General features: G+C 42.0%; 1 protein-coding gene across 1 annotated transcript in view; it reads left to right on the forward strand.

Annotated features, from left to right (window-relative positions):
• Nucleotides 1–23726, forward strand: part of LOC112245075 (coxsackievirus and adenovirus receptor homolog) — a 110890-nt gene that overhangs the window by 40026 nt on the left and 47138 nt on the right. Inside the window, exon 2 of the mRNA XM_024413013.2 lies at nucleotides 19619–19788. Within this exon, the coding sequence (XP_024268781.1) occupies nucleotides 19619–19788 (170 nt within the window). The remainder of the gene's footprint in view (nucleotides 1–19618; nucleotides 19789–23726) is intronic.

A 23726-nucleotide genomic window follows, 5' to 3' on the forward strand; every position in this document is an offset into this window, starting at 1 on the left:
ACAAGGTTATAAAGACTGTTGACATCTAGTGGAAGCCTTAGGGAGTGCAATATGACCCCATTTACACTGTATATTAGAAAGGCAACAAGTTGAAAAACTACAAACCTCAGATTTCCCACTTCCTGGTTGGAATTTTCTCAGGTTTTTCGCCTGCCATATGACTTCTGTTATACACACAGACATCATTCAAACAGTTTTAGAAACTTCAGTGTTTTCTATCCAAATCTACTAATATGCACATATTAGCTTCTGGGCCTGAGTAGGAGGAAGTTTACGTTTACTCTGGGCACACTTTTCATCTGAACGTGAAAATGCTGCCCCCTATCCCAAACAGGTTAACAGGGTGTAGTGCGTAGACGCAGAAAATGTTATCTGAAATGTGTGGGAAAGTATGCACTATTTGTACCCCTCCAAGCATAACCTCTCAACTGACGCTAACGTTCAGCATGGTTGTAGTTGAAGGACAACTGAAAACATGGTTTAGTTGTTGTCACCTAACGGTACTTAAATTTCTCTTTCATTGCACTCTATCTTCGAGGCCCTTGTTTAGGATGATGTCTGTCTTAATAGGCACCTCACTCCCTTGACTGGATTCTGTCTGATGACTGGTCCTTACTTTCCCACAAAAATATTAAACCTTTGAGCAACATGTAATTTCCCTCTTTCACAAATCCACATTTTTCTCCTGCTCAGCATTTCTCTGTCCTCTCCTTCCCCCTCTACTCTCATTATCTCAAGTGCTGTAGCAACAGCAGCATTCTCAGTAGGATCTGTTGCCAGGAGACGTGATTCTTTCCTCATTGTGCTCTGACAAAGGGGGTCTACAATCAGCACGACTGGGAAAAATCTGGGCCCCTGGGGACCCACACACCACAATTGGGTGTAGGTTGGAGGGCTGCTGGGGGGACATGGGCACATTGTGGAGTTGGAGGGCTCTGACACACACATTCCTATCAGACAGTGCTGGTCGCCAGGTAACAATGCTTGGATGTGCCATGTCAGACATACACAATTTGTGTGTAAGAGGAGCCAGTCATTCAATCACATGGAGCGAAGCAGGCATGAGTAGTCATTAGACTTTTTAAATAGCTAGTCAGTGTACCTCTGCTCTCACTGTTCACTCCCCTCCCCCTCAACACACACACTCAGCAAACACACATTTCAGGGAAGAAAACTAGTCACCTTTGGGCAAAATTCAAATAAAATATTATTTGTCACATGCCGAGTACAACCTTACAGTGAAATGCTTACTTACAATCCCTTAACCAACAATGCTTTAATAAGTTAATAAAATAGTGTTAAGTATATCATTGAAAATTAAAGTAACAAATAATTAACAGCAGCGCTAAAATAACAATACCGAGGATATATACAGGGGTTACCAGTAGAGTTAATGAGCGGGGGCACCGGTTAGTTGATGTAATATGTACATGTATATAGAGTTAAAGTGACTATGCATAGATAATAGAGTAGCAGCAGCGTAAAAGAGGGGTCTGCGGAGCCATTTGATTAGCTGTTCAGGAGTCTTATGGCTTGGGGGTAGAAGCTGTTAATAAGCCTTTGGGACCTAGACTTGGCGTTCTGGTACTGCTTGCCGTGTGGTAGCAGAGAGAACAGTCCATTACTGGGGTGGCTGGAGTCTTTGACAATTTTTAGGGCCTTCCTCTGACACCAAGCTTGGCCCCATCAACGTACTATGCCATATGCACTACCCTCTGTACTGTCTTGCGGTCGGAGGCCGAGCAGAGTGTGATGCAACCAGTCAGGATGCTCTCAGTGGTGCAGATGTAGAACCTTTTGATAATCTGAGGACCCATGCCAAATCTTTTCAGTCTTCTGAGGGAGAATATGCTTTGTTGTGCCCTCTTCACAACTGTGTTTGGACCATGTTAGTTTGTTGGTGGAACTTGAAGCTCTCATCCTGCTCCACTGCAGCACTGCCGACGAGAATGGGGGCGTGCTCGGTCATCCTTTTCCTGTAGTCCACAATCATCTCCTTTGTCTTGATCACGTTGAGGTAGAGGTTGTTGTCTCATTGTTGTCGGTGATCAGGCCTACCACTGTTGTGTCGTCTGCAAACTTAATGGTGTTGGAGTCGTTCCTGGCCATGCAGTCATGGGTGAACAGGGAGTACAGGAGGGGACTGAGCACTCACCCTTGAGGGGCCCCCGTGTTGAGGAACAGCGTGGTGGATGTATTACCTATCCTTACCACCTGGGGGTGGCCCGTCAGGAAGTCCAGGATCCATTTGCAGAGGGAGGAGTTTAGTCCCAATGTCCTTAGCTCAGTGATGAGGTTTGAGGGCACTATGATGTTGAACACTGAGCTGTCGTCAATGAATAGTATTCTCACATTGGTGTTCCTTTTGTCCAGGTGGGAAATGGCAGCGTGGAGTGCAATAGAGATTGGATCATCTGTGGATCTGTTTGGGCGGTATGCAAATTGGAGTGTGTCTAGGGTTTCTGGGATGATGGTGTTGCTGTGAGCCATGACCAGCCTTTCAAAGCACTTCAAGTTGTCAGACGTGAGTGCTACGGGTCGGTAGTCATATTTAGGCAGGTTACCTTAGTGTTCTGGGGCACAGGGACGTCCCCTGAACGATAACAAAGGGGTCGGTGAGAAACCCGACGACGGAGACTTGGGTGAGAAGGTGAAGAAGCGTACTTCATGAGCTGTAACACGAAAACAACTGGCATTTGGAAAGTTTGAGGTGAGGGAGAAAGTGTGGTGGAACAAGTATTGTTAGTGTTAAGTATCTTGCTAGCTGGATCGAATTCTCCGTTAGCTAGCCTGAGAAATGTTGAGCAACATTAGCAAACTTAACTGATCAAACAATTGAGTTTATGGTGTGAAAATTAGCTGGCAAATAAATGCAGATGGCTAACATTAGCTAGCTTACGTTACGAAATCAGATGAGCTAACGTTAACCAAACCAACTGGTATAACATTACAGCTCCTTGCTGTTACTCAAGTTATACGTGTTAGTTGCTTACTGGACCCTGGCAATCAGTGTGAAATGTACGTTTGTTAGCTAGTTAACTGCTATCTGTGAACTAATGTTTTCCCTCTACAGTATGTGGTTCATTTTCAAAAGGGAGAATTAGGTGAAAATGAGGAGTTTCTTGTTTAAACAAGTGGATTCAGGCATCAAGTGTGGGCCTGGCTTAAGCTGGATGCCAATATGGTGAAAGGAACAGCACACACTTCCCTCTTTCTCACTTATTCAATAGAGTGGATATAATGGGGTATGCCAGGTGTACTCTCTGCCTGAAAGAGATCAATTATGTCCACGAAGGGTATCATGCTCTGCTGGCATATTGTAGAACAGATGTCCACAGGCAGAAAGTGTACAATGTAATAATGTGCAGTGTAGCCCAAATATATTGTTGTGTTGAATTTGAAGGTGTAGTGTGTGTGTGTGTGTGTGACAGAGGGATTTTTAAAATTTTTTACTCTGAGTGTTATTTTTGCACACATATAATTTCCACTATAATAGAGCAAAAATAGAATGCCTGTTTCATTCTATTTCTACTTTAAGATGTTTATTTAGATGTGTGGTCACAAGCGTTCTATTATAAAGGCTGTCATGGCTAACTGCAATATTAGTGTATTGTTTTTTTCTCAATACTTGAGTGTCATTTTCAGTTTAGTCTAGGCAATAAATAACATTGGATTGCTTTCTTTACATGTTTTACCTGTGAGTTAGGTTCACATTAACCACTTTATTTTACACACAGACTGATCATGTAGATCATATTATTTGGTTTAATTAGTTAAAACCTGCATTTCCCCCTAGCAGGGATTTGTTTTGCATGTTTTCAGTGCACACAAAAAAGTGTCACCTTTTTTGCATCCCTGACATCTGTTTTGACACCTTTTGGTAGACGCTCTTATCCAGAGAGACTTACAGGAGCAATTAGTGCTAAGTGCCTTGCTCAAGGACACAGATTTTTCATCTAGTCGGCTCTGGCATTCAAACCAGTGACCTTGAATGGCCAACGTTAACCGCAAGGCTACCGTCCCCACTCCACACACTCAACACACTGCAACAGGAGGTAGACGGGCAGTTACCCACTAACATGGTCAAACATTTTTCAAGGATAGTACAGTGTGCGCATGTGTGCGCATTTACCCACATTGACCAGCAGGTTAATCATATTTGTGGTCCTTTTCCTGGGACCATAACCTATTATCTTATCACCCTCTATTTTCTGTTAGCGGTGCCATTTTCCTGAGCCAGGCTGACATGACTCTGGATAAAGACTAAAGGGACATCCCATAATATAACAACGTGATTACACACACACAGCTCGATCTCACCGAGTGCCCAGTAACAGCACGTAGAATAAAGGCCATTTCCCAATCACTTGCGTGTGTGAATCTAGCAACCTCCCTGTCTGTCAGGGCTACACAGGGTTGCGTTTTGTTAGTCTGCTATAAGTGAGTGTAGTAGCGAGGTGATTTATAGCATTGACTAATTATGTTCCACATCAAAGAATATAGCTCTCTGGCAGCACTGGGTTCCACCTATTTAATCTGATTTGTTGTCCTTGATTTTTAAGGCTCTAGTTGTCGTGTGAAAGGATCTAGCATAATCTATCCACCACCACTTCCATTGTTCTTAAATATACAGGTTCATTTATTCAAGGGTTTTAACTTTATTTTGACTATTTCAACATTGTAGAATAATAGTGAAGACAAACTATGGAATCATGTAGCAACCAAAAAAAGTGTTAAACAAATCAAAATATATTTGAGGTTCTTCAAATAGCCACCCTTTGCCTTGATGACAGCTTTGCACACTCTTGACATTCTCTCAACCAGCTTCATGAGGAATGCTTTTCCAACAGTCTTGAAGGAGTTCCCACATATGCTGAACACTTGTTGGCTGCTTTTCCTTCAGTCTGCGGTCCAACTCATCCCAAACGATCTCAATTGGGTTGAGGTCGGGTGATTGATGCAGGTCATCTGATGCAGCCCTCAATCACTCACCTTCTTGGTCAAATAGTCATTACACAGCCTGGAGGTGTTGGGTCATTGTCCTGTTGAAGAATAAATAGTCCCACTAAGCGCAAACCGGATGGGATGGCGTGTCGCTGCAGAATGCCGTGGTAGCCATGCTGGTTAAAGTGCCTTGAATTGTAAATAAATCACTGACAGTATCACCAGCAAAACACCATTACACCGCCATGCTTCACGGCGGGAACCACACATGCAGAGGCCAGCCGTTCACCTACTCTCACAAAGCCACAGCGGTTGGAACCAAAAGTCTCTTTTTCTTATTGGTGTCCTTTTAATGGTGGTTTCTTTGCAGCAATTCGACCATGAAGGCCTGATTTACGTCTCCTCTGAACAGTTGATGTTGGACACGTCTCGACATCAACTGTTCGAGGAGACTGCGTGAAGCAGGCCTTCATGGTCGAATTGCTGCAAAGAAACCACTACCCAAGCACACCAGATGTGTCTGTTATTTGAACTCTATGAAGCATTTATTTGGGCTGCAATTTCTGAGGCTGGTAACTCTAATAAACATATCCTCTGCAGCAGAGGTTACTCTGGGTTTTCCTTTCCTGTGGTGGTCCTCATGAGAGCCAGTTTCATCATAGTGCTTGATGGTTTTTGTGACTGCACTTGAAGATACTTTCAGAGTTCTTGAAATGTTCTGCATTGACTGACCTTCATGTCTTAAAGTAATGATGGACTGTCGTTTCTCTTTGCTTATTTGAGCTATTCTTGCCATAGTATGGACTTGGTCTTTTACCAAATGGGGTGATCTTCTGTATACCACCCCTACCTTCTCACAACACAACTGATTGGCTCAAATTAATTAAGAAGGAAATCAATTCCACAAAGTAACTTTTAACAAGGCACACCTGTTAATTGAAATGCATTCCAGGTGACTACCTCATGAAGCTGGTTGAGAGAATGCCAAGAGTGTGCGAAGTCATCAAGGAAAAGGGTGGCTATTTGAAGAATCTCAAATCTATTTTGATTTGTTGAACACTTTTTTTTTTGGTTACTACATGATTCCATATGTGTTATTTCATAGTTTTGATGTCTACACTATTATTCTACTATGTAGAAAATAGTACAAATAAAGAAACCCTGGAATGAGTAGGTATCCAGACTTTTGACTGGTACTGTATATTTTTTCCATTTTGTGTTTCATCATTATTTACTTCCCAGCAATTGATTTACCATTGGCCTATCTAGCAGATCATATTTTGTCCGAACTCCTTTTCATGCTATTTTTTTTTTAAATGACTGTAATTATTATTTTTGTGTACTCATCTCCAATATGCTCCGTGTTCACTAGCAAGCGGTGCTGTGCGGTGAAACACTGCTTCCCATTCATTTTCAATGGAAGGAAAGCGGTGAGAGAGTGCAGGGGGCCTTTAGGCGGTGGTGGAAAAAGTTCATATTTTCCCAACCTTATGCAAATCGTCATAGCGATTGGTTCCCATGACGAGTTTGACGCTATGCGACCCAAGGCTGGAGATGGTCTTCAGTAAAGACGTCTGACAAAAATACTAGGATGGATCAAATGTAAGTTATGACGTTATAAATCAATCATGCAAAAATATTTACATTTGAGAGTAATATGTTAATGTAAAGACAAACGATTCGGTGCTATTTTCTCTGAGCCTCTTTATTGTGTTGCCACCATGCTCGATACTAGTTACAAGGACCGCTACTTCGATGCCGACAAACAGGGTTTACGTGAAATGTTAGACACAGCTGGACAAGATGAAAACGGACACAGTGACAGTGGAAGAGAGGCCACGGACAGACAGCTGAAACTTCACTTTTTGACATGTATGATGAAATCCTGGTTGAGAATGAAACTACTGAACAAATTAACAATGAAAGAGCACAGCAAGTAAGTGAAAGAAATAGGTTTTGATTATGTTTTACTGGTAATGGGGACATAGGTAAATGCCAACAAAATACATTTTTGGTCAGTGTAGTGTGTGTGTGTGTGTGTGTAACCTTTATTTAACTAGGCAATGTCAGTTAAGAACATTTTAAAGGACAAAATCTTATTTACTATGACGGACTACCCCGGCCAAACCCTGATGACGCTGGGCCAATTGTGCGCCACCCTATGGGACTCCCAATCACGGCCGGATGTGAGAGCTTAGATTCAAACCAGAGACTGTAGTGACGCCTCTTGCAGTGCCTTAGACCGCTGTGTGTTAACTATTTAACTGTACTAGAATGGCCGCTCAAATGTTAAATATCAGGTATATGTATTGTTTTTTTGCCAAAGAAAATATTGGATATCGATATTGGCCAAAAATGTCATGTTGGTGCATCCCTAGTGTTGTGACATGAGTCTGAAATTGTAATTCTGATTGTTAGGGACTCCTGAAACAACCAGCAAACCAGGCTGCTGTCTTGTGAAACAGTGGATGTAAAGAATCAAGCTAGCTAAGGCATTTACTGCAAATTGAATGTTACATTTTGTAAGGTTGCCTTGCTAATATTTGACATGCAATGCAGATGAAGTAACATAGCTAACTTTCCTTATTGTGCAGTGGAGGATTAAAAAATACCTGTGGATGTGTAGCTATCTATGTAGCCGATCTGTGTATGGATCCTAAAACATTTGGAATACATATTAGTTCAGAACCTAGCTATGAACCTCTGCTGTATCAACTTCAAAACGGTCTGAATGACATTAATGAAGCCTATGGATTGAGTAGAATATATTTTGTGCCAAGGATGCAAGTCGTATATACATTTAGTTATTACCATGCATGAGATCCCCACATTGTAGCTTGTACATTTTTTATATATTCGCTGATCATGTACTCTACCTTGGCAAATATAGGTGCAGTTCAGGTATGAACATCTTTCAGATAATTTTTCAGTCATTCAATACCAGGAGTATCAAATTCCAGTTTTTGAATGATGCTCGGTCTGCATGTGTGTATTACAATTATACACTTCAACAGTGTTTACCAATCTTGGTCCTGGGACATCAATGGTTACACATTGTATCTATGCGATAGACTAGAAACATGATTAAACTAGTTAAAGGCTGATTTAAGAAACCGTACCCTACACTTCCTATGCATCATGTAAAACCGGTTCATCTGCACTGATCTGGTAAACACAGGATAGGTGTAGTATTTCATCAAATGAGACTTACTTTCAACCAGTAGAGAATGTGAAACACTTTATTGACAAGTTCATTATCCAAGTGTTTATAAATATGTAATATATTATAAATGCAAGTGCATTGAAGTACAAATTGAACATCTGGTGTGCATTATAAAAACAGAGAAAGAGGTATACGAATGAGAATTTGTTCTCAACTAGCCTACCTGGTTAAAGGTGGGGGGAGGAAAAAAAGACTGTGATTAGAACAGAGGAGCAGGGAAGGTTGCATATGATTAATGAATCACAGTGCTACCTTAATACTCTCTCAGTTCATCACAATTACATAAGTGTGTCTCCTAACCAGCCTTGGGCTCCCAGTTGGCCCAAAGATAATCTTAAGAGCGGATGAGGTGGCGATGACAGGACTGGGGGATGACAACCTCTCTCACATCAACATACCTGCAGATGAGGGAGAGCCTGTTTAAGCCTCTCTTTTTTTAACACTGTCAGTCATCATCAGGAGGTGAAATGCAAAACTGACCTTGGATCATTAACTCTGGGACTACTACATCTCTATCTGTATTTCAATGTAAAGCATCTCTTTAATAATACTTCCTGTTGGCCTGACCAAGTGACTTCTCACTTCTGATCATGCTGTGCCCTCTGTAGCCAGTTCAGATGTGGGAGGGATTCACCGACACAGCTGATATAACCTAGAGGATTTCTGGAGAAGGGGAGAGAGGGATGAAGTGAAGGACAGAGACTGTTATTCAGAAAATAAGGTTGTTAAATAGACAGTGTTTAACAGGAATCTGTGCGTTTGGCCTCACCCGGTGTCCAGCCTTAAGGGGCTGCAGAGTACTTTATGCTGAAAAAGATGCACAGACACAAACAATATGGCGTAACTATAGAAATAATGAAGTGTCTTACTATTCTTCATAGTTGGCCCTCTTGCTTCTTCTTGGAAGGTGGAAGGAGCCACCGTTATACACCTGAGCCTGCTTAGTGCACAATCCATCAATCATATTGATACATGAGTGTGTTGGTGTGGCTTATAGGGTGTCTAATTGTTCTACCTTTTTTCAATATGGGTGACTTAAAATAGCCTGTTTTTGTACAGACATCACACCCATACCTCAACAGGACCCTCATCTGAGAAGTAGAAATCAAAGGGATAGAAACTGGGAAGTGAGTAACTGCAGTTGACATGGCTAGGTAAATAGAAGATTACTCTAATTGCAATCTGGGTGGCTCTTAAAAGAGCCTTTGGTTGTGCATAGTATAGTCTGGTGTTGCCATCTCCCGCACACTGATTGCTCCTCTTGCTGCATTGTTGGAACCCATCCTTGAAACATCCTGCAGAGCAGCAGACTTCGCTCGCACACGGCAGCGAGCTGCAGATCCCCCTCCTGGTCCTCGTGTCCATCCTCATGAAGTTATGCAGGACACAGGTAGCCTTCACACGCCTGAATTCCTCCAGGAGGCAGTCCCAGATGGACCTGGTCACCCAATCTTCCAGTGCCCTACACGGTAACTGGAGGCAATCGTTTTGAAAAATCTCCAGTTACAAGGTATCTGTAGGAATATGGATGATAATATCATTATTAGACTTTTACATCACAAGGTCATTGTGGATTACTGAAGTATAATATCCCTTATAATTGATGCATGTGACAATAGCAGGATCATAAGTATAGCATCACAAATGAATATATAAAAAACACTTGAAGCTTGATGATGAGTTGATCATTTGAATCAGCTGTGCAGTGCTAAGGCAAAAACAACAATGTACACCCCTTTGCGTCCACAGGACCAGGATTGAGACCCACTGCTCTTCATTGGGACCTCTTCATCTGCAGACAGGCTTTCACAGCTCTATATCTGAGGACAGAAAACCTCACATGAAACAGACTGCATTATACTCTAAGTAGACAGCACTGAATGTTATGTTACTATCTCTGTCCTCACTTCTAGGGACTGGAACTACACAAAGTACCTGCCATATCCAGAATAGCCTACTTTCTCACTTTGACAGTTGGGGCTCCTATCCTTTCACCATCCTCCATGGCTGTTAGCTAGCTACCTACGAATGCATTTTTTTTTACAGTGATAAATCCTTTAAGATAGCTAGCTAATATGACATTGGGTAGCTGGTGATATGTAATTCACTTCGCTAGCTTTCTATACGCTATGTAAAGTTTGCTAGCTAGCAGCTCATTTGAGTTAGCCAGCACTGTAGCTAGTTCGCTAATAATATATATATATTTTTTAAAAATATATTTACTTACTTGAATAAGTTCTCCCAGCCATATGGATGATTTGGAAACAAGACAGCAAAGTTTGTCACCAGAGAGTTTTAGAGAATTACTATTTACCCATTTAATAACCAGACCTTCATACAAACCTGCTATACTGAATTCTTGACACACAATTGAATGTGCTGCCAGCACTCCCACAAGCGAGCTACTCTCGGCGGCCTAAGCGTCACGCGGTAATTTACCGTGTGCTAGTGAACACGAGCCATTACAGTAATGTGCATGGTGTATAAAAGCCACAGCCATCTGGGTGTTTTTATACAGTATGTAGTGTTAAAGTGTGGCGGATATCCTCAATATCCCTTCACTACATTCATTACCAAGGGACAGTGGAGAATACAGAGTAATGGCTCAGATGCCATTAGCTTCACTTTCATTTTTATGTGGCTATTACTGGCTAATCAAAAATCTGAGGCAGAGCAGCATTTTTTTAAAGGACCGTTGACTACTTTTATCAATATTTTTTTTTATATTTGTGGGTACTGTTTAGGAAATTTTCCGAGCACTCGGAGGATTGGCCTACCCAAGAATGAGGGGAGGAGAGAAGGGGAGAGGTAGTTGAGGGTAAGGAGGTAGTGGTCATAAATTCTACTTAGTTGTAATGTTGAATTAACCTTAAATCACACAGAACACTGCTATCCTCTTTTCAGAGCTGCGTGCTTGTGCTGTTCTCATCTGAACCCTCATTACACGCACTGCAGGATGCTTAAATGTGACTAGATGAGAGCATGAAATAGTACTTCTCCCTTTGTGTGTGTGTGTGGTTGTGGAGAGAGGGAGAGACGTCAGTGAGTATCAACTGTAATAAAGACAAAAGCAGCCCAAGGTCATTGAGGTCCCATCATTTAGATAGAAAACATCTTGCCTCCTGATAAAACGTCAAGGGAAACAATTCCCTCAAACAGTTCCAGCTGAATGTAATGTGTTTCGAAAATGTAATCTTCGTTTTTTGTATGTAGGCTGTTTCTCTGCTATTTACCAGCGCCTGATGAATTGATACATAGCTCTTTGTCACAAAGACGTCAGGCTCTCTGTCAGTGTTGACTTTAATAGGCATTCATCTCACTTCATTTCTATTACTCTGATTTCACTGGTGTTGTCTGCTGCTCAGGGCTGTGACTGAGTTGCTGTGAACAAGGACGTCTGTCAGATCCAATGGACAACAGAATCAGCTGCCGCAGCAATGTGGGGTACATAGTGGTTAGAGCTTAGTGTTTCGTGACCATATAAAATGCTCTAAGGTCCTCCTCGCTCTCTCCAATTCAAAGAGCTTCATTGGCATGGGTAACATATGTTTACATTGTTTATTCCATTTGCTTTGGCAAAGGGGAAATCAACAATGGAAATGATCAGTAAACATTACTTACAAAAGTATTCAAAGAAAATTATAGACATTTCAAATGTTATTATTGGCTATGTACAGTGTTGTAAGTATAGAAGGGGGAAAAAAATGATAAATATAGATTGTATTGACAATGTTTGTGCTCCACTGGTTGCCCTTTTTCTCATGGCAATGGGCCACAAATCATGCTGATGTGAATACTCACTGAGGTATTTCACCTAACAGATATGGAAGTTTATCAATGCTAGATTAGTTTTCAAATTCTTTGTAGGTCTGTAGGAACTGCGTGCGTGACAGAGCTGCAGGAGTTGTGACCCGTTTTTGTTGTTGGTTATGTTGTAGTAGTTGTTTCTCGGGGGTCATATGGGGGATGGAATGCTGTCACCTCCGTGGACTTCAGGAAACAGCAGAGGGTGCACCCCCCCCTTATCCACATCGACGGGACAGTAGTGGGGAAGGTGGAAAGTTTTAAGTTCCTCGGCGTACACATCACGGACAAACTGAAATGGTCCACCCACACAGACAGCGTGGTGAAGAAGGCGCAACAGTGATTGACCCCTCCTAGGATGGAGAAGCTATCTGCTTCCATCACGTATCTTCATTAAAGTATGCGGTTCCAGTGGAGGGGATGGATATACAGTTGATCATTAAAACTAGTTTTTCAACCACTCCACAAATATCTTGTTAAAAGAAACTATAGTTTTGGAAAGTCTGTTAGGACATCTACTTTGTGCATTTTTCAAACAATTGTTTACAGACAGGTTATTTCACTTATAATTCACTGTATCACAATTCCAGTGGGTCAGAAGTTTACATACACTAAGTTGACTGTGCCTTTTAGACGGCTTGGAAAATTCCAGAAAATGTTATGGCATTAGAAGCTTCTCATGGGCTAATTGACATAATTTGAGTCAATTGGAGGTGTACCTGTGGATGTATTTCAAGGCCTACCTTCAAACTCAGTGCGTCTTTGCTTGACATCATGGGAACATCAAAAGAAATCAGCCAAAAAAATGGTAGACTGTTTCATCCTTGGGAGCAATTTCCAGACTCCTGAAGGTACCACGTTCATCTGTACAAACAATAGTGCGCAAGTATAACCACCATGGGACCACGCAGCCATCATACCGCTCAGGAAGGAGACGCGTTCTGTCTCCTAGAGATGACTGTACTTTGGTGCAAAAAGTGCAAATCAATCCCAGAACAACAACAAAGACCTTGTGAAGATGCTGGAGGAAACCGGTACAAGAGTATATATATCCAGATTAAAACAAGTTCTATATCGACATAACCTGATAGGCCGCTCAAAACCGCCATAAAAAAGCCAGACTACGGTTTGCAACTGCACATGGGGACAAAGACTTTACTTTTTGGAGAAATGTCCTCTGGTCTGATGAAACAAAAATAGAACTGTTTGGCCATAAAGACCATCGTTATGTTTGGAGGAAAAAGGAGGAGGATTGCAAGCCGAAGAACAACTTATTGTGGGAAGCTTGTAGAAGGCTACGCAAAACGTTTGACCCAAGTTAAACAATTTAACGGCTATGCTACCAAATACGAATTGAGTGTAAACTTCAGACCCACTGGGAGTGTGATGAAAGAAATAAAAGCTGAAATAAATCAAATAAATCATTCTCCTATTATTCTGACATTTCACATTCTTAATATAAAGTGGTGATCCTAACTGACATATGACAGGGAATTTTTACGAGGATTTACATGTCAAGAATTGTGAAAAACTGAGTTTAAATGTATTTGGCTAAGGTGTATGTAAACTTCCGACTTCATCTGTAGGTAGCACACACAAGGACATTTTTCAGATAATTTATTTTAGAATATCTAGCCAAAAGTAAAATGTTCCTGTTTTGATTCATTTAAGATGTGCTCTATACCAAATTAGCATACTCCCTTTCCTGTTTCACACCTGGTAGTTTAGTGGATGGGACAACCAGCTCTCTGTAACCTAAAGGACAACCAGTGGGTCCATCTCCTCAATACCATGTTTTTGAATTTCTAATTCATTTGGTCCAGTCTAGGTTCCTACTATTTCAGCCAAAGGCAGATGACCTCAGGTCTTGTATATTCTGGGATGAGAGAGTGATGGTTTTGTGTTCCATGACGTGTCTAATATTAGTCGTGTGGTTTTACCTCAGACCAGTAAGTGAGAGCACAGCCTGCTGAGCATCAGATTACATGCCATTGGCTTGGGCTTGTGTGAGAGTGGGGGTTGGGCCTGTTTGCCTGCTCACAGCCACAATAGCATGTGACTGAGACTGGGCTGTGTGTGTTTGGTGTGTGTGTGTTTCATCGCAGTCTGTTATGCTCCAGAGGGAGAGGAGGTGGTTGGAGACCGATGAGCAGTGAGGGTGGTGCACCTGTATCACTAACTAATGTTACCTCCAGGTCCAGACAAACAGGTTCTAGGAGTTTCTACCTGTCGGTCAGGCAGCAGCATTGTGCCGATGACACTCACTTAGAACTGAGTCATCACAAACAGAATGTGTATTCAATTCAAAGATTGACAAAAGGGATGTTTCAAGTGTAATTGAAAGGAATTCCACTCCTAAACTCTAAACAAAAAAATAAACGGCCCTTTTTCAGGACCCTGTCTTTCAAAGATAATTCATAAAAATCCAAATAACTTTACAGATCTTCATTGTGAAGGTTTTAAACACTGTTTCCCATGCTTGTTCAATGAACCATAAACAATTAACAACCGTTCCACAGATGCATGTTCATTAAGACACTAACAACTTACAGATGGTAGGCAATTGAGGTCACTTATGAAAACTTAGGACACGAAAGAGGCCTTTCTACTGACTCTGAAAAACACCAAAAGATAGATGCCCAGGGTCCATGCACATCTGCATGAATGTTCCTTAGGCATGCTGCAAGGAGGCATGAGGACTGCAGATGTGGCCAGGGCAATAAATTGCAATGTCCGTACTGTGAGACGCCTAAGACAGCGCTACAGGGAGACGGGACAGACAACTGATCGTCCTCGCAGTGGCGGGACACATGATTCACATGTCTGTGGAACTTGTTCAGTTTGTCTGTTGTTGAATCTTATGTTAATTTAAATATTTACACATGTTGAGTTTGCTGAAAATAAACGCATTTGACAGTGAAAGGACTTCTTTTTTTGCTGAGTTTATTTGCATTGTTGTGCTTTTCATTCTTATTCAACATGCCTATTGTTTGTGAACCATTATGTATTGCTGGATATTGGCGGGAACTGAAACGCTCCATTGTACATGTCGATCCAGAGCATCTCAAACATGCTCAATGGGTGACATGTCTTGTGAGTATGCAGGTCCTTGTGACATGAGGCCGTGCACTATCATGCTGAAATATGAGGTGATGGCACGACAATGGGCCTCAGGATCTCGTCACGGTATCTCTGTGCATTGAAATTGCCATCGATAAAAGCAATTATGTTGTCTGTAGCTTATGCCTGCACATACCATAACCGCCGCCTTCGTGGGGCACTCTGTTCACAACGTTGACATCAGCAAACCGCTCGCCCACACAACGCCATACACACTGTCTGCCTTCTGTCCGGTACAGTTCAAACCGGGATTAATCCGTGAAGAAGACACTTCAAAAGGCTATTAAAAGTGAGCATTTGCCCACTGAAATCGGTTCTGGGCTAGCGGTCCTGGGCTAGCATGGTTACACGTGTTTGTGAGGCCGGTTGGATGTACTGCCAAATTCTCTAAAACGACTTTGGAGAGGTGGCTTATGGTAGCGAAATGAACATTAAATTCTCTGGCAACAGCTCTGGTGGACATTCCTGCAGTCAGCATGTCAATTGCACACTCCCTCAACTTGAGACATCTGTGGCATTGTGTGACACAACTGCATATTTTTGAGTTGCCTCTTATTGTCCCCAGCACAAGATGCAGGTGTGTAATGATCATGCTATTTAATAATCTTCTTGATATGCCACACCTTTCAGGTGGATGGATTATCTTGGCAATGGAGAAATGCTCACTAACAGGGATGTAAACAAATGTGTGCACAATTTGATGGTAATAAGCTTTTTGTGCGTATGGAACATTTCTGGAATCTTTTATTTCATCTCAAGAAACATGGGACCAACACTTTACATGTTGCGTTTTATATTAGTGTATAATTGGAGAGGTTGTGTATGTTATATGATATCCCCTGGCTGTCTAGGGTGGAGAAACAATTGCAACATATAGAATATCCCACCACACTACCGACTGAACAGACAAATGAGGTGAGAACAGAAGACTTTCAGCGTATAGATGTATGTTCTGTGGAAGTTCGGTCTTCTGTGGGGGATCTTGGGTGCCGAGTGCGCCCCAGCTAGGGTTTCTGTACCATATCAGGGTACACGGTATTACCGAAAGTGCACACAAGGGTTGCTATTCACCCCCCAAAGAAAACGCTCTAAACAATTTAAGCAACAGGGATCTTGAATGTCTCTAGTCTGGGTACCAGTATGTTTAGCTAACATTCAACTCCTTGCCACTCCATGTCATTGCCAAAGAGACTGACCTTAAGGCAATCTCAACATTCAATATGCAGCTGGATTTACGGCAGAGTTTCTCATTGGTTGTTGGAAATAACATTTTCCATGTGGCGCCTCAAATAGAACTAGAATGATAAAGTCAAAAATATTTTTTTTGCTGTTAACAAGTTGTTGTATTTTGAGGCTTAATCTTGATTCTAGCCATCCCGGATCCGGGATCGTGAATACAGCCTCAAGCTCATTACCATAACGCAACGTTAACTATTCATGAAAATCGCAAATGAAATGAAATAAATATGCTAGCTCTCAAGCTTAGCCTTTTGTTAACAACACTGTCATCTCAGATTTTCAAAATATGCTTTTCAACCATAGCAAAACAACCATTGGTGTAAGATTATTGATAGCTAGCGTAGCATTTAGCGTAGCATTCAGCATGCAACATTTTCACAAAAACAAGAAAAGCATTCAAATAAAATAATTTACCTTTTGAAGAACTTTAGATGTTTTCAATGAGGAGACTCTCAGTTAGATAGCAAATGTTCAGTTTTTCCAAAAAGATTATTTGTTTAGGACAAATTGCTCTGTTTTGTTCATCACGTTTAGCTACGACAAAAACCTGGATCCAGGAGTGTAATTATCCCCGCAGCTCATTAGCATAACACAACGTTAACTATTCATGAAAATCGCAAATGAAATGAAATTAATATGCTAGCTCTCAAGCTTAGCCTTTTGTTAACAACACTGTCATCTCAGATGTTCAAAATATGCTTCTCAACCATAGCAAAACAAGCATTTGTGTAACAGTATTGATAGCTAGCGCAGCTAGCATAGCATTTAGCGTTAGCATCAGCAGGCAACATTTTCACAAAAACCAGAAAAACATTCAAATAAATCATTTACCTTTTGAAGAACTTCGGATGTTTTCAATGAGGAGACTCTCAGTTAGATAGCAAATGTTCAGTTTTTCCTGAAAGATTATTTGTTTAGGAGAAATCGCTCTGTTTGGTGCGTCACGTTTGGCTACCCAAAAAAAACTAAAATTCAGTCATCAAAACGTTGACCTTTTTTCCAAATTAACTCCATAATATCGACTGAAACACGGTAAACGTTGTTTAGAATCAATCCTCAACGTGTTTTTCACATATCTCTTCGATGATATATCGTTCGTGGAAGTGTGCGTTCTCCTCTGAATCTCAATGGAAAATGCCTCCAGTTGAAGATTACGCACCAATTTAGACAAAGGACACCGGGCGGACCCCTGGCAAATGTAGTCTCTTATGGCCAATCTTCCAATGATATGCCTACAAATACGTCACAATGCTGCAGACACCTTGGAGAAACGATAGAAAGGGCAGGCTCATTCCCGGCGCATTCACAGCCATATAAGGAGACAATGGAAAACAGAGCCTCAAAAATTCTGCCCATTTCCTGGTTGAAGTTTCATCTTGGTTTCGCCTGTAGCATGAGTTCTGTGGCACTCACAGATAATATCTTTGCAGTTTTGGAAACGTTAGTGTTTTCTTTCCAAAGCTGCCAATTATATGCATAGTCCAGCATCTTTTCGTGACAAAATATTGCGCTTAAAACGGGCACGTTTTTTTATCCATAAATTAAAAGAGCGCCCCCTATATCCAAGAAGTTAAAATCAAAGCAGTGGTTTCTTGATTTGGAATTGCAGTATGTATTTAGTTTGTGTATTTAGACATGAGCCAGCAACTTTTGACCGGCTGGTTTCTTCTGGGAAAACAAACTGTTGCTTAGCAACCGGATACCAACATGTTCTGTGGGGAGAAAAAAAAGTGATAGATCCAATATTTGGATAATTGTTGTGATTGGAGGATAGCTGTGAGGCTTTTCGAATCAGGATCATCTCCTCTGTTCTCCGCAAGCTCATTATGGTAATGTTCATATTTGGAGATGGCAGAAAGGCTAGTCCCTGGCAATGACAAGGAGTGGAATGTTAGCTAAAGAGACTGGTACTCAGGCTAGAATGTCTCTGCTGTAACCAAGAAGTTTGATCTAGACATCTAGCTGCTTAGCTAGCAATTTAAGAAACCAAATGCAAAGCTGGAGTCCTGAGCTGATATAATTTATTTGTCACATCTTAGACTTCAAAATTATACTTTTTTAAACAGTATTGAAAATCTTGCGGTCTGTATTTAAAAATACCCCGTTATACGGTATATCGCTCAAGCCTACCCCCAGTACGACAGGCCCCGACCATCAAATTACACACGAGCAGATTACTTTAAAATATTGGGCTGGCAGAACATGCAGCAGAGGGGTTCGTTTGATGTAGCTCAGTGGGTCTGAGAACTGCCCATATGGCCAACCTGCTCCAGCCTCTGCTTACTTTAGATTACAGAATGCAGTTTCAGCCCAGGCTCTTGTCTCTCGTGTGTGTGTGTGTGTGTGTGTGTGTGTGTGTGTGTGTGTGTGTGTGTGCGTGTGCGTGTGCGTGTGCGTGTGCGTGTGCGTGCGCGCCCACTGTATGTATGGTTTTTAATTTTGTTCCATATAATTCAGATCGTTTCATCTTGGCTTTCATGGATTTCCATGTGTTGGTACAACCAGGCTGTAGTAAACCATATAGATCATTTCAGTGGTATTGCATTTTACACATAGTCGTCTGAGAGGATTTTGAACACTTGCCTCAGCACACAATGCTACATCAAGGGGATATAGCCTGGCAGCCTAGTTTAAAAATATATTTTTTTTAAAGCAGCATTTTTCTTTGACGGCAAGGCGACTGACTGTCAAAAGGATTTTTCTGTGGCGGCAGCATGTGACAACTCCATTCTCTATGGACTGTAGTTCCATGCGGAGGCTTAAAGCGCTTATTGAATTGAATGGAGAGAATCTTTAGCTCTGTTGATGTCACAAGAAAATTATGTTTATTCGTTCTAAGAATAACTCCTTGAGAATATGATGCTCCAGTTGGATGATGAGCAGAGCAACAGTGTCAGTTTTTTACGTGTCAACCTATTCTTTCTGCAGTTTTTTTCTCTGTGGTTCACATTTTACTGATGTGTAGCACTTGACCTCCTAAAAATGTGTAGTTTTATGAAGGCTCTATTTCGAAGATTTGAAATGCTGCTTCCATAATCCTGTTTAACCAAAACACTGTTTAAAACCTTAACTGAAATCTCCAACTGCTAATGTACCAGTGTGAACAGAGGCACTGTCAGATGAAATCCTGATTTTCATTTTAGAAATAACATTCGACTTAGAATTAGACATTCTAATTCTATGAGTAGCCCCTAGGTGCTCATGAAGGGAATGCTATGCAATCAGTGTGCGCTATTAGGCTAGTGGACTTCATCTCTCTCTCTCTCTCTCCTCCCTCTGTGTGTCCAGGTGTAGCCCATTGCCTGGAGATCACGTCCCAGGGGCCCACGTCCATAGAGAAGGCCAGCAGTGAGAGCGTCAAGCTGGACTGCCAGTTCTCTCTGGCCCCCGAGGACTCTGGCCCCCTGGACATCGAATGGAGCCTGCTGGCCTCTGACAACCAGAAAGAGGATAAAGTGGTGAGTGGGTGGTTATATGTGGTCCCTCCAAGTGGTTTGTATGTGGGGGGGGGGGGTTTCATCCCTGAAAAAGTTTTTGGGGTTATTCCTGCTCTCGTATGTCAGAAGTCATGCTCTGTCAGAACTAGTCAATGTTATCCATTGTTACAACAGAAGTGTTTTGCCAGTCTTCGTGTCGTGTCAGAAGCAGCAACCGGAACTGGTTAACCAGAGGCAAAGAGAGAGCCATGCTTAAAGGTCTGTCTGCTTTGATACAGTACCTGCCATTTGAGAAGTAAAAGGAGAAGTCAGGTTTTTCCCACAGTTCTCTTTCACACAACCCCCAAACATGACTAAAAATAGGTTAATGTTTTACTTGTTCCATCTTTTAAAGCTCTATAAAATATCCCACGTGTGTGTGTGTGTGTGTGTGTGTGTGTGTGTGTGTGTGTGTGTGTGTGTGTGTGTGTGTGTGTGTGTGTGTGTGTGTGTGTGTGTGTGTGTGTGTGTGTGTGTGTGTGTGTGGGGCACGGAGCTCTTTCAGTGTGTGTGCAAGCATGCACTGTCCACACCCATTAGCGTGTGACAAGGAGTATGTGGGTGCATTAGTTGGCTCTCGTAACCTCAACCACCTGCTCTCTGCATGGTGCCTCTATTGAGTGGAATGCCACCTCACAGCCATGCTGCGGGAACCCAGCAGCTCCCTGTGTACAGGCCATGTCATCCCTCTATAGCTTGGAGGTATGGGGTGCACCAAGCTGCTGATAATAGATAGATCCACATAGCCCATGCACTGCCAGAGGGCATGTAGCTAGAAGCCTAGAGATGGATAAGGTAACTGAGCTAAACGACTACCGCCCCGTAGCACTCACTTCCGTCATCATGAAGTGCTTTGAGAGACTAGTCAAGGACTATATCACCTCCACCCTACCTAACACCCTAGACCCACTCCAATTTGCTTACCGCAACAATTAGGTCCACAGACGATGCAATCTCAACCACACTGCACACTGCCCTAACCCATCTGGACAAGAGGAATACCTATGTGAGAATGCTGTTCATCGACTACAGCTCAGCATTTAACACCATAGTATCCTCCAAACTCGTCATCAAGCTCGAGACTCTGGGCCCCGCCCTGTGCAACTGGGTACTGGACTTCCTGAAGGGCCGCCCCAGGTGGTGAGGGTAGGTAACATTTCCACCCCGCTGATCCTGAACACTGGGGCCCCACAAGGGTGCGTTATGTACTCCCTGTTCACCCACGACTGCGTGGCCACGCACCGCTCCAACTCAATCATCAAGTTTGCGGACGACACTACAGTGGTAGGCTTGATTACCAACAACGACGAGACGGCCTACAGGGAGGAAGTGAGGGCCCTCGGAGTGTGGTGTCAGGAAAATAACCTCACACTCAACGTCAACAAAACTAAGGAGATGATTGTGGACTTCAGGAAACAGCAGAGGGAACATCCCCCTATCCACATCGATGGAACAGTAGTGGAGAGGGTAGTAAGTTTTAAGTTCCTCGGCGTACACATCACAGACAAACTGAATTGGTCCACCCACACAGACAGCATCGTGAAGAAGGCGCAGCAGCGCCTCTTCAACCTCAGGAGGCTGAAGAAATTCGGCTTGTCACCAAAAGCACTCACAAACTTCTACAGATGCACAATCGAGAGCATCCTGTCGGACTGTATCACCGCCTGGTATGGCAACTGCTCCGCCCACAACCGTAAGGCTCTCCAGAGGGTAGTGAGGTCTGCACAACGCATCACCGGGGGAAAACTACCTGCCCTCCACCTACACCTACACCACCCGATGTCACAGGAAGGCCATAAAGATCATCAAGGACAACAACCACCCGAGCCACTGCCTGTTCACCCCGCTATCATCCAGAAGGCGAGGTCAGTACAGGTGCATCAAAGCTGGGACCGAGAGACTGAAAAACAGCTTCTATCCCAAGGCCATCAGACTGTTAAACAGCCACCACTAACATTGAGTGGCTGCTGCCAACATACTGACTCAACTCCAGCCACTTTAATAATGGGAATTGATGTAAAATATATCACTAGCCACTTTAAACAATGCTACTTAATATAATGTTTACATACCCTACATTATTTATCTCATATGTATACGTATATACTGTACTCTATATGATCTACTGCATCTTTATGTAATACATGTATTACTAGCCACTTTAAACTATGCCACTTTGTCTACATACTCATCTCATATGTACAGTGCCTTGCGAAGGTATTCGGCCCCCTTGAACTTTGCGACCTTTTGCCACATTTCAGGCTTTTTTGATTTGAAAACTGTATTTTTTTGTGAAGAATCAACAACAAATGGGACACAATCATGAAGTGGAACGACATTTATTGGATATTTCAAACTTTTTTAACAAATCAAAAACTGAAAAATTGGGCGTGCAAAATTATTCAGCCCCTTTACTTTCAGTGCAGGCTGACTACCTGTTACGCGAGTGCAGCAAGAAGCCAAGGTAAGTTGCTAGCTAGCATTAAACTTATCTTATAAAAAACAATCAATCTTAACATAATCACTAGTTAACTACACATGGTTGATATTACTAGTTTACCTAGCTTGTCCTGCATTGAATATAATCGAAGCGGTGCCTGTTAATTTATCATCGAATCGCAGCCTACTTCGCCAAACAGGTGATGTTTTAACAAGCGCATTCGCAAAAACAGCACTGTCCTTGCACCAATGTGTACCTAAACATCAATGCCTTTCTTTAAAATCAATACACAAGTATATACTTTTAAACCTGCATATTTAGTTAATATTGCCTGCTAACATGAATTTCTTTTAACTAGGGAAATTGTGTCAATTCTCCGTGCAAGCAGAGTCAGGGTATTTGCAGCAGTTTAGACTTATGGATGCCGCCCGTTAGATAAAACACAGAACGGTTCCGTATTTCACTGAAAGAATAAATGTGATTTTCGAAATTATAGTTTCCAGATTTGACCACATTAATGACCTACTGGCTCGTATTTCTGTGTGTTTATTATAATTAAGTCTATGAATTGATATTTGATAGAGTGGTTGGCAGCAGCAGGCTCGTAAGCATTCATTCAAACAGCACTTTCGTGCATTTGCCAGCAGCTCTTCGCTGTGCTTCAAGCATTGAGCTGTTTATGACTTCAAGCCTATCAACTCCTGAGATTAGGCTTGTGTAACCAATGTGAAATGGCTAGCTAGTTAGCAGGGTGCGCGCTAATAGTGTTTCAATCGGTGACGTCACACGCTCTGAGACCTTGAAGTAGTTGTTCCCCTTGCTCTGCAAGGGCCACGGCTTTTGTGGAGCAATGGGTAACGATGCTTCGAGGGTGGCTTGTCGATTGTGTCCCTGGTTCTAGCCCAGGTAGGGGCGAGGAGAGGGACGGAAGCTATACTGTTACACTGGCAATACTATAGTGCCTATAACATTAAATAGTCAAAGGTATATGACATACAAATGGTATAGAAATAAATAGTCCGATAATTCCTATAATAACTACAACCTAAAACTTCTTACCTGGGGATATTGAAGACCCATGTTAAAAGGAACCACCAGCTTTCATATGTTCTCATGTTCTGAGCAAGGAACTTAAACGTTAGCTTTTTTACATAGCACATATTTGCACTTTACTTTCTTCAACACTGTGTTTTAGCATTGTTTCAACCAAATTTTATACATTTCATTATTTATTTGAGACTAAATTGATTTTTACTTATGTATTATATTAAGTTCAAATAAAAGTGTTCATTCAGTATTGTTGTAGTTATCATTATTACAAATAAATAAATTCATCGGACAATTAATCGGTATCGGCTTTTTTGGTCCTCCAATAATCGGTATCGGCGTTGAAAAATCATAATCATTCGACCTGTAATAGAGACTGCCAGAGGTCCGGACAACAGGCCCTCCGATTTGACACACTGAACTCTATCTGAGA

Source organism: Oncorhynchus tshawytscha, linkage group LG30 (assembly GCF_018296145.1).
Source record: "Oncorhynchus tshawytscha isolate Ot180627B linkage group LG30, Otsh_v2.0, whole genome shotgun sequence".
Lineage (NCBI taxonomy): Eukaryota > Metazoa > Chordata > Actinopteri > Salmoniformes > Salmonidae > Oncorhynchus > Oncorhynchus tshawytscha.